Source organism: Musca domestica, unplaced genomic scaffold (assembly GCF_030504385.1).
Source record: "Musca domestica strain aabys unplaced genomic scaffold, Musca_domestica.polishedcontigs.V.1.1 20, whole genome shotgun sequence".
NCBI classification, from domain to species: domain Eukaryota; kingdom Metazoa; phylum Arthropoda; class Insecta; order Diptera; family Muscidae; genus Musca; species Musca domestica.
Genome location: NW_026712250.1, coordinates 9,084,051 through 9,097,090, shown reverse-complemented (window position 1 = coordinate 9,097,090; position 13,040 = coordinate 9,084,051). Strand labels below are relative to the sequence as shown.

Here is a 13,040-nt window from a genome sequence, read left to right as displayed (position 1 = left end):
GTTAAACAAACAAACAAAAATTTAAATAAAAAACAAAAACACCAATAACAAACACTGAAATTTTCCATGTAAGTTGTTTGAAGAGTTTTTTATTTAAAATGGAATGTAAATTCTCACTACGGAGGTGTTTACGCCAGATTTCCCACAAATTTCCCAAAAATTTCAACAAAAATCATCGAAAAATACCTCTCAAATGAAACCCCTTTTATGGGGGCTATATGAAGACGTGTTCACGAACGAACTTCAACTACGAAATTTGAAACAATTCTTGTAAAAAATATCGCTAAAATCATCCAAATACCGAATATTGGGAGGTATGGTTATATGAGGGCTATACGAAAACTTAAACCTGCATAAGTGATTTTTTGTTATAGGCTGTAGTACCCATTACGAACTTCAATTACGAAATTTGAAACAATTCTGTTGAATAATTTCGCTAAAATCATCAAAATACCGAATATCGGGAGGTACTGTTATATGGGGGCTATACCTAAACGTGGACCTGTATAGACAATTTTCTGTCTTAGGCTGTAGTATCCACTACGAACTTCAAATACCAAATTCGAAACAATTCCGGTCAATAATGTCGCTAAAATCATCAAAATACCGAATATAGGGAGGTACCGTTATATAGGGGGCTATACGAAGATGTGTTCCTCCATAAGTAATTTTGGCATAGGCTTTGGTACCCATTACAAACTTCAATTACGAAATTTCAACAATTCTGGTGAATAATACCGCTAAAATCATCAAAATACCGTATATCGGAAGGTATCGTTGTATGGGGGCAATACAAGAGCTTGAACCTGTATGTAGGATTTTTTGCCATAGGCTGTAGTGCCTATTATGAACTTTAAATACAAACTTTTGAAACAATTCTTTTAAAAAATGTCGCTAAAATCATCAAATCTACGAATATCGGGAGGTGCCGTTATATGGGGGCCATACGAAGACGTGGACCTGTACAGACAATCTCCTGTCATAGGATGTAGCATCCATAACGAACCAAATTTACCAAATTTGAAACAATTCCGGTGAGTAATGTCGCCAAAATCTTCAAAATACCGAATATTGGGAGGTATCGTTATATGGGGGCTATACGAAGACGTGTTCCTTCATAAGTAATTTTTTGGCATAGGCTTTGGTACTCAATACGAACTTCAACTACTAAATTTGAAACAATTCTGGTAAAAAATGTTACTAAAATAATCAAAATGCCGAGTATCGGGAGATATCGTTGTATGGGGGCTATAAGAAAACTTAAACCTGCATAAGTGATTTTTTTGTTGTAGGCTGTAGTACCCATTACGAACTTCAACTACAAAATTTGAAACAATACTTGTAAAAAAATGTTACTAAAATCATCAAAATACCGAATATCGGGAGGTATGGTTATATGGGGGCTATACGAAAACTGGAACTTTTATACGCGATTTTTCGCCATAGGCTGTAGTACTCATTACGAACTTCAATTATGAAATTTGAAACGATTCCGGTTAATAATATCGCTAAAATCATCAAAATACCGAATATCGGAAGGTATCGTTATATGAGGTCTATACGAAAACTTAAACCTGCATACGTGATTTTTTGTCATAGACTTTGGTACCAATTACGAACTTCACCTATGAAATTTGAAACACTTCCGGTCAATAATATTGCTAAAATCATCAAAATACCGAATATTGGGAGGTATGGTTATATGGGGGCTATACGAAAACTTAATAGTACATACGCGTTTTTTTGCCGTAGGCTGTAGTACCTATTACGAACTTCAGTTACGAAATTTGAAATAATTCCGTTTAATAATATCGCTAAAATCATCAAAACACCGAATATCGGGAGGTATGGTTATATGGGGGCTATACGGAATCTAAAACCTGCATAAGTGATTTTTTGTTATAGGCTGTAGTACCCATTGCGAACTTCGACTACGAAATTTGAAACAATTCTTGTAAAAAAATGCCGCTAAAATCATCAAAATACCGAATATCGGGAGGTGTGGTTATATGAGAGCTATACGAAAACTTAAACCTGCATACGTGATTTTTTGTCATAGACTTTGGTACCCATTACGAACTTCAAACACCAAATTTGAAACAATTCCGGTGAGTAATGTCGCCAAAATCATCAAAATACCGAATATCGGGAGGTATGGTTATATGGGGGGGCTATATGAAGACGTGTTCCTCATAAGTAATTTTTTGGTGTAGTCTTTGGTACCCATTACGAACTTCAACTACGAAATTTGAAACGATTCTGGTAAAAAATGTCGCTAAAATCATAAAAATACCGAATATCGGGAGGTATGGTTATATGGGGGCTATACAAAAACTTGAAGCTGCATGTACGATTTTTTGCCATAGACTGTAGTGCCTATTACGAACTTAAAATACAAACTTTTGAAACAATTCTTTCAAAAAATCATCAAAATTGCGAATATCGGGAGGTACCGTTATATGGGGGGCCATACAAAGACGTGAACCTGTACAGACAATCTCCTGTCATAGAATGTATCATCCATTACGAACATCAAACACCAAATTTGAAACAATTCCGGTGAATAATGTCGCTTAAATCATCAAAATACCGAATATCGGGAGGTGCCGTTATATGGAGGCTATACGAAGATGTGGACTGGCACAGACAATTTTCTGTCTTAGGCTGTAGCATCCATTACGAACATCAAATTCCAAATTTGAAACAATTCCGGTGAATAATGGCGCTAAAATCATCAAAATACCGAATATCGGGAGGTGCCGTTATATGGCGGCTATACGAAGACGTGATCCTGCTCAGACAATTTTCTGTTTTAGGCTGTAGTATCCATTACGAACTTCAAATACCAAATTTGAAACAATTCCGGTGAATAGCGTCACTAAAATCATCAAAATACCGAATATCGGGAGGTACCGTTATATGGAGGCTATACGAAGACGTGTTCCTACATGGCCCATTTTCAATACCAAAAGTCCTGCAGACATATAATACATTTGAGTAAAATTTTATCAAACTATTTAATTCGATCGGAAGCTAGAGCGATTTCCACAGACGGATAGACGGACGGAGAGACGCTAAATCGACATAGAATTTTATGCTGATCAAGAATATACATACATTGTGGTGTCTAAAATGTATATTTCGAGCTGTTACAAACGGAATGACAAACTTAATATACCCGCCATACTATGGTGGAGGGTATAAAAAAATGACTTCTGAAAAAAATCACATTTTAAAAATATTCACCTAAAAAATCTCGATTTTCGGGGACGTTTGAAAAAAAAAATTCTTTAAGAAATTCATTTTTGAAAATCTACTATTTTTTTTTTTCAAATTTTAAACAAAATTTTTATATTTAAAAAATATTTTTTTCTATTTCCATATTTTTTTCCAGCTAAAAAATCTCGATTTTTGGGGACCTTTGAAAAAAAATTCTTTAAGAAATTCATTTTTGAAAATCTACTATTTTTTTCAAATTTTAAACAAAATTTTTAAATTTCCAAAATAATTTTTTCCATTTTTTTCCTTTCCGAAAAAATCTAAAATCATCCAATCAAAAAAAAAAAAAAAAAAAAAATAGATCCAAATTTGTTTTGTTTCAACATCGATAAAATTGTTATCACAGAAATTAAATATTCGCCCAAAAAATCTCGATTTTTGGGGACCTTTGAAAAAAATTATTTAAGAAATTAGTTTTTGAAAATCTACTATTGCTTGAATTTTTAACAAAATTTGTACATTTTTAAAATTGTTTTCCCATTTTTTCCGTTAATACCAAAAAATGTAAATTTTCCAAACCAAACGAAAAAAATAGATCCAAATTTTGTTTTGTTTCAACATCGATAAAATTTTTATCACAGAATTAAATTAAAAAAAAAAAGAAGGATAGATAGAAGAATTACAACAAAATAAGAGTACTTAAATTTCAAATCGACACCGTTACAATAATAATTGTTTTTTGTTTTTAAAATATAGTAATAATAATTATATAATGGGCGTTATGCTTACTTCCATTTGCTGAGAATGCATTTTTTTGTTTTGTTTGAATTTTTATTTGCTATTTTGTGTATTTGCTTTTATTTTAAATAATTGTTTTTTTTTTTAATTTTTTTAAAGTTTAAACATAACAATTGTTTTTTTGTTTTAAATTAATTAAATATATATGCTTGTTCTTTATACAATTGTTTTTTTTTTTTTTTTTTTTTTGTTTAGTTTCTTTAATAAAATGACATTTTATTTTAGTTTTTTGTTTTAAATAATTTTTGTTTTTTTTTTTTGTCTACATCAGTTCAGTTTCTGTTTTCTCAGTTTTCGAAGAAATTCAATTTCAAATTTCAATAATTTTGTGTTTGAATTTTAGTTGTTGTTTTTGTTTTTTTTACTAAGTAACAATGTTTTGGTTATTTTTTTTTGAGAGAGGGAGAAATAGAGGAGTGGATAAAGGGATATTTAGAATAGAGAGGGGATAATATTAGTTAAAAGGGGGGCTGGCTTTAGAGGCTGGGGTCTTAGAACACGTTTAGACTACTAAATCCCTGCTACTAATTCCAAATATCAATTCCATAGTCTATACGTCACGTAAATAGTAGTCATATTATTTGATATATGCTCTATTAAATTGACATTTCAGATCGAGTGGATTTCGTAAATCCAAAACGTATTTTTATAGGTTGGGATGGGGATAGTTTTTTTTTGTTTTCGGGGGGAATATTGTTTTATGCCGTGTTAATATTTATAATAATAATTATATATATTTATCTTTTCTTTAGTTTAGTTTAGATTTTCTCTTTTGCATTTTAATGATAATAATGTGTTGTGATTTTCAATCTTGTCCGTCCATTAGTGGGCTTGCCCTCATCAACTCCTGTATTAATTTTTATGCCTAAGATCGCATACATTTTCTTTTGAAATCCGTTTTTCGTTTCAATCCTCAATTTATTTGGTTTTTCTTTAATATTATTCTTCTCCTTACTCTTCTGAATTGGGGAGTTGTTATTGTTGTTTTCTTTTATCTAATTCAAGCCTTTGATGCTGCTGCTGGTTTTGTGGCGTTCTGCTGCAAATGCATGTTGGTACTGTTATTGCTGACTGCTACAGTGGCGGCGGCTGCGGCTGCAGCCACTGCGGGCGGCGTCGACGACGGCATCATTTCACTGCTAACCTGTTGCATGGTGCGCGTTGTGGTTGCATGGCAGGGTCCACACAATCGCACCGGACTAAACAGCTTGGCATCTGGCAGCGGTGCCCAGTATTCGGAACAATCAGCACAGAAAATTTGTCCGCAAGATCTAAGAGAAAAGAGAGAGAGAGAGAGAAAATGAAAAATTGCAAATAAACAGATTCAAGAGTGAAATAATGGACAAAGAAATAAATGTGTGTTCTACATGCAATGTAGAGGAGTATGGAAAATGTGAAAAGTGAAGTTATTTTGAATGGATATGCAATGGCCATACAGAAGAAATATTAAAAAGAAAAACAAAAATACAATCCGAAATCAAAAAAAAAAAAAAAATAAATAAATAAATAAATAAATAAAATGAAAAAAATTAAAATCCATGTTTCGATGAATTTTGAAAAATATTTTAAAAAAATCAAAATTTGTAATATTTTTTAAAAAATCCGCGGGAAATGGATTTTGAAAAAAATATTTTTTAAAAATCCACTATTCGACGGATTTTGAAAAACTATATTTTAAAAAAGCGACATTTTAAGAAATAGTAAAAAAAACGTATGGTATGGATTATAAAAAAAAAAAATTAAATAATACACAAAAAATGCAAATTCCGATTATCGATGAATTTTGAAAAATATATTTTCTTAAAAATACAGGTTTCTATGGATTTTGAGCAAATATTTTCTTAAAAATCCTCGTTTCGATGAATTTTGAAAAAAAAAAATGTTTACTTAAAAATTCCAGTTTCGATGGATTTGGAAAAATATTTAAAAAAATATTTTTTGATGTAGTTTAAAAAAATATATTTTAAAAATCCACGTTTTGAAAAAATATTATTAAAATAATCCGAGTTTTGAAAAAATATTATTAAAATAATCCGAGTTTTGAAAAAATATTAAAATATTTTTAAAAGAATGCATGGATTATGAAAAATTATATTTTAAAAATCAACGTTTTGAAAAAATATATTTTAAAAATCCAAAATGTATCTTCTTTAAAATCTTTCTATGGATTTAAAAAAAACTTTTTCATAAAAATCTACAATTCGATGAATTTTGAAATATATATTTTAAAAAATCCACGTTTTAAAAAAAATATATTTTTTTAAAAAATGCAATTCTCGATAGATGTGGAGAAAAAATTTAAAACTCACATTTCGATGAATTTTGAAAAAAAAAATTAATATTTATTATATAATTATTCCACGTTTTGAAAAAATATTTTTCAAATTTTTTGGACGAATTTTGAAAAAATATTTTTCAAATATTTTGGATGAATTTTGAAAAAATGTCTTTAAAATATCCATGTTTCGATGAATTTTGGAAAAATGTCTTTTTTTAAATCCACGTTTCGATGGATTTTGAAAAAAAAAAAACATATTTAATATTTATTATATATTGTTTCGATGGATTTAGAAAAAATTTTTTAAATCCACGTTTCGACGGATTTTGAAGAAATGTCTTTTTTTAAATCGATGGATTTTGAAAAAAAATATTTAATATTTATTTTACCCCGTTTGATGCATTTTGAATATTTTTTAAGAAATGATGATGAATTTTGAAAAAATATTTTTCAAATTTTTTGGATGAATTTTGAAAAAATATCTTTGAAATATCCACGTTTCGATGGATTTTGAAAAAATATCTTTTTTAAAATCCACTTTTCGATGTATTTTGAAAAAAATGTTTTTTTCTAAATCCACGTTTCGATGGATTTTAAAAAAATATTCATATCGATTTCGATTTTGAAAAAATGTTTTATAAAAAATCAAAGTTTTGATGGATTTATTAAAAAAAAATGTTTTTAATACAAGTTCCGATAGATTTAAAAAAATCCAAGTCCTGGCGGATTTTTAAAAATATTTATTCAAAAATCCACATTTCGATAAATTTTCAAAAATATTTTCTTAAAAATCCATGTTTTGATGGATTTTGAAAAAATATTAAAAAAACACGTTTGGATGGATTTTGAAAAAAAAAATCTTAAAAAATCCAAGTGATGACGGATTTTTAAAAACATTTATTTAAAACCCACATTTTTATGAATTTTCAAAAAAATATTTTCTTAAAAATCCATGTTTCGATGGATTTTAAAAAATATTTGGAAAAAAAAAATAAAAAACACGTTTCGATGGATTTTGAATAAAATTTATTTTAAAAAATCCCCTTTTCGATGGATTTTGAAAACATATATTTTAAAAAATCCACTTTTCAATGAATTTTGAAAAAAATGTTATCCACGTTCCGACGAATTTTGAAAAAAAAAATATTTTGTAAAAAAGTGTACTTTTGAAAAAATATTTTCTTAAAAATCCACGTTTCGATGGACTTTGAAAAATATTTTTTTAAAAAAATTGTATTTCGAAGGATTTTGAAAAAAAATCCATATGTGATCGATTTTGAGAAAATATTTTTTTTTTTAAATACACGTTTCAATAGATTAAAAAGAAATAAAAACCCACAGTCCGATAGATTCTGAAAAATTATTTTAAAAAAATCCAGATTTCGATGTGTTTTGAAAAAATACTTTTTTTTTTTAAAATTTTCACACATCCAAATATTTTTGCTTACGATCTGTTGTGAAGCACGTACCAATATTGATGAAGTGGAATATTTCGGTCCGCTATATCTGGTACATAATAACACCTATTTCCCCATTTTCGAAAAATTTGCACATATCTCATATAAAGTATAGGAAGTAGGCGATATAGTCCAAATATGACATGTTGTAATATTTATATCAGTCTTAGGTCAGATAGGAATTGGACAAAATGTATTGGCCAACTACTTCGGAACCACCCACATAGAGGGTCAACAGTTAGAATAACCATAACTCAAGGCTGGTGGTATACATCTGTCGTCTAACCGACTGATACTATTTAAATTGTTTTGGAAGTATTTTGATCAAAAAAAAAAAATTTATCAAATTGAGGGGCTACTAAAAAAATTTAAGCAATTTTAAATTTTCCGTAACATATGGTTAATAAATATACGTCGACAAATCGACCGAGCCTTCTATGAGGTTTTTCATAATTTCAATTTAAAACTTGAAATGAATTCGGATTTCATAAAGTTCAATGGAAATTCTTTTTGGCAAAATGTGACCGTAGCTCTACATAATAAAGTGTGTGCGTGTATGAAAAAATAAAAGATTTCAAATCAATGAATAATTTTTACAAACCATTATTTTTGGCCTAAAACATGCTCTTCTGCAGAACCTGCAAGAATCTACTATCGATTTTGATTCTTCCAAGTTCTGGAACAAAGCATAGTTTAATAAATTAGAAAAAATATATATGAGTGCTTTATTGTATGTAATTGCATATGTTGTATGTATGTATGTATATGTGTGATTTTGGTATATATTAAACATGATACTAAAACTAATGTATAGTAAAGTAAAAGTAGGTATTATTACAAGTTAAAGTTAATTGATTAATTAACAACGAAGAACTAAATGTGAATGTGGTTATTAACAATGAAAGGGAAAAGTGGTGTTAGGAAACATATAGGGGCTCAACAAAATGTCAGTTGCAAATGAGATAAAAGGTCAGAGAGCACTTCATGTTAAGAGTCATAGGTAAAGTGATTTTTTCACAATTTTTATTTGGCATTTGGGTTGATATTAGCCATAATTTGCACAATAAACCTGGAATCGGTTTAAGGATATATATGGGAGCTATGTCCAAATCTGAACTGATCTTGACAAAATGTCATACACTTATTTCAGAGCTGTATCTGATATCTGGAACCAAATATCATTGTTTTCGAATGCATATTACGAATGTGAGGGACTTAAAACTCCATATCGTATGAAAATATATATGGGAGCTATGGCTATATCTGAACCGATTTTCTCCAAATTTGAAGTACTGGTTTATAGGATGAATTCAGTCGTAATTGCCAAAATTCAGGTCATTTGGACTTATATTGGCCATTTGTGCATAATTAACCTGAAATCGGATTAACGATATATATGGGAGCTATATCCAAATCTGAACCGATCTTGATAAAATTTGGCAGAGGCATTTCCGAGCTCTATAAGATATCTGGTACTAAATATCATTGTTGTCGAATGTATATTACGAATGTGAGGGACTTAAACACCAAATCGGACGAATCACATATATGGGAGCTATAGCTATTTTTGAACCGATTTGCACCAAAGTTTATGTACCTGTTTCTAGACTGAATTCGGTAGGATGTGCCAAAATTCAGCTCATTTGGGCTGATATTATCTATTATTTCCACAATAAACCAAAAATCGGATTAACGATATATATGGGTGCTATGTCCATATCTGAACCGATCTTGATAAAATTTGGCAGAGGTATTTCCGAGGTCCATAAGATATCTGGTACCAAATATCATTGTTGTCGAATGCATATTACGAATGTGAGGGACTTTAAACCCCAAATCGAATAAAACATATCCATGGGAGCTATAGCTATATCTGAACCGATTTACACCAAATTTGATGTTCTTGCTTCTGGACTGAATTCGGTCGGATGTACCAAAATTAAGGTCATTTGGACTGATGTTAGCCATTATTTGCACAATAAACCTGAAATCGGATTAAGGATATATATGCGAGCTTTATCCAAATCTGAACCGATCTTGATAAAATTTGGCAGAGGTATTTCCGAGGTCCATAAGATATCTGGTATCAAATATCGTTGTTGTCGAATGCATATTACGAATGTGAGGGACTGAAACACCAAATCGGACGAAACATATATATGGGAGCTATAGCTATTTTTGAACCGATTTGCACCAAAGTTTATATACATGTTTCTAGACTGAATTCGGTCGGATATGCCAAAATTAAGGTCATTTGGACTGATATTATCCATTATTTGCACAGCAAACCAGAAATCGGATTAACGATATATATGGGAGCTATATCCAAATCTGAACCGATCTTGACAAAGTTTGACAGAGGCATTTCCGAGCTTGTACCAAATATCATTGTTGTCGAATGCATATTACGAATGTTAGGGACTTAAAAACCCAAATCGGATGAAACATATATATGGGAGCTATGGCTATATCTGAACCAATTTTCTCCGAATTTGATGTACTTGTTTCTAGACTGAATTCGGTAGGATGTACAAAAATTCAGATCATATGGACTTATATTGGCCATTTAGTGCACAATTAACCCGAAATCGGTTGAGGATATATATGACAGCTATATCCAAATCTGAACCGATCTTGATCAAAATTGGCAGAGGTATTTTCGAGCAGTATCTAATGTCCGGTGCGAAATATCATTCTTGTGGAGTGCATATTACACATGTGAGGGACTTAAAACCTCAAATCGGATGAAGCATATATATGGGAGCTATGGTTATATCTGAACCGATTTTCTCCAAATTTGATGTACTTGCTTCCATACTGAATTTGGTCGGATATCTCAAAATTCAGGTCAATTGGACTTATATTGGCCATTTGGTGCACAATTAACCTGAAATCGGTTGAAGATATATATGGGAGCTATGTCCAAATCATAGCCGATCTTCATAAAATTTGACAGAGGTAATTTCACACAGTATCTGATGTCCTGTACTAAATATCATTTATGTGGAGTGCATATTACGCATGTGAGGGACTTAAAACTCCAAATCGGATGAAACATATATGTGGGAGCTATGGCTATATTTGAACCGATTTTCTCCAAATTTTATGTACTTGCTTCTAGACACAATTCGGTCGGATGTATCAAAATTCAGGTCATTTGGACTTATATTGGCCATTTGGTGGACAATTAACACGAAATCGGTTGAAGATATATTCGACCTTGGGTCAAACAAATATTGTTTGGAAATTTTCATCTCAATCGGATAATAAATGCGACCTGCATTTTGTTCACAAGACAGACGGACGGACGGACGTCAGTCCATGCATAAATCGACTCAGAAAGTGATTCTATGAAGATCCTCAAAAGTAACTATGGGTCTATTTATATGATTCTGTAAAGCATTTATATCTAGTTTGAGAAATAAGGGAGCGCCTTAAAGTATGCTTTGGAATAAGTCACGTTACATACGACTCTAAACATGATATGCAATCGAAATTTAAGCATTGTTCCGGTATGACAACACGTTTCTAAATGTGTTTTCACATTTTGTGAAGTCCTACAGAAACAGATCCTAAATATTTTACAAAAGAAATTAATTTTTTTTCTTAAATTTAAGACAAACCAATGTTAGTTACAATTTCATAAAAAATAAAACTAAAGAAAGAAATAAAAAACAACAAATAAAAGAAATGACACTAAAACACTAATATGATACAGAAAGAAGTAACAAACAAACAGAAAGCTAAACAACGATAGATAGAGAGAGAGCGATATAAAGTCAAAACATATTATTTTTACAATGCGCACCGGCAATGATGTTTCCTTCGGCCCAGCCAAAATTCCGTTTGACAGCTGGTGCAACGTGAAACAGCATGATCGGGTACCCATAATACACTTGTGGCATTTGGTTGCATTGAGGAACTGGTTGTGGCACAGGACGAGGGACCACTGGCACTGCGATCTTCAACGGCCTCCCATGAGCAGATCGAAGCATTTTCTACATTATCCAGTGCTGAACACTATGTACGTTTTTTTTTTTTCAAATCCATAAATTTACCATGCCATCATAATCATCATCCATGAGCGGAAAAGAAAGATACAAAAGGAAATTGGGGGGAGAAAATATAAAGAGATTCGTTAGAGAGACAAACATTCAGAGTGTTATACAAAAAAAAATTAAATTCAATTCATTTTACAAAAAAGACGATTTCATGCTGTTATATTTCAATTTTCCTTTGTTTCAAAGCGTTATCTTTTATAAAAAGCTTTTGGTAATTGAAATTAAAAAAAAAACGAGGAATTAACATAATGTCAAACCTAACCTCACTATTTTTCATTTTCTTTACAAAGAAAGTTTTATGTGGAAAAAATCGACTTTTTGGAAAAAAAGAAAGGGTGGGTAAAGAGGAAAGAGTGGAAAATTTCTCTTTCCTAATGCCGATGAGAGTCACAAATGATCTCCCAAGTTCTACGTGGGTTAATCGAAATATTGTTTGGGAACTTTTTGAGAGATTAAAATTGACATTTTTGGAACAGAATTACCTTAAAATACCTTTTCGTATTGGAGAAGGACCTCCAACCAAACAACAACAAAATATCTCTTAACAAAACATATGACAAGAAACAAAATCTATCAAAAAATTTTTAGGTTAATTTTGAAGATCCACAAATTGGGCAAAATAACTTCATTAAACTTCATTTTAAAGGAATACCTCCAATGGGAAAAATATTCTGCGGCAAATTTAACTATGAGTCGCCAACAACAACAACTCGCCATATATAATATATATACCAAGAAAATATCAGCAAAACTTTGTTTGTGCAAAATTTTAGGTTAATTTTAAAGTTCCTTGATTTGGGTCAAATTTTCCCCTTAAACTTCATTTTTGAGGAATACCACCAATGGAGAAAATATTCTGCATCAAATTTAGCTATGAGTCGCCAACAATAAGAAATCTGTATATATAATACATTCCAAGAAAATATCACTAACGATTTGGCTGTAATTTTTTTATGTTAAGTTTGAAGTTTTACAGATTGGGCCAAATAGTCCCATTAAACTTTATTTTAGAGGAATACCTCCAATTCAGAAAATATTCTACATCAAATTTAACTATGAGTCCCCAAAACAAGAAATCGGAATATGTAATACATTCCATGAAAATATCACTAACGATTTGGCTGTAAAATTTTTTATGTTCCTTTTGAAGTTTTACAAATTGGGTCAAATATTCCCATTAAACATTATTTTAGAGGGATGCCACCAATGGGAAAAATATACTACATC

General features: G+C 30.6%; 1 protein-coding gene across 8 annotated transcripts in view; it reads right to left on the bottom strand.

Moving 5' to 3' along the window:
• Positions 1-4,259: 4,259 nt before the first annotated feature.
• LOC131800388 (myotubularin-related protein 4-like) overlaps positions 4,260-13,040 on the bottom strand; it is a 62,570-nt gene continuing 53,789 nt past the window's right edge. For 4 of the 8 annotated variants that reach the window (XM_059122388.1, XM_059122390.1, XM_059122392.1 and 1 more), the window contains 2 exons: positions 11,552-11,772; positions 4,260-5,288 (listed from right to left, as the gene is read on the bottom strand). In XM_059122388.1, the coding sequence (XP_058978371.1) occupies positions 5,018-5,288; positions 11,552-11,772 (492 nt within the window). In that variant the 3' untranslated portion in view covers positions 4,260-5,017. Of the gene's footprint in view, positions 5,289-11,551; positions 11,773-13,040 lie in introns of those variants that run through there. The other 4 variants (XM_059122391.1, XM_059122393.1, XM_059122396.1 and 1 more) reach the window with 3 other exon arrangements.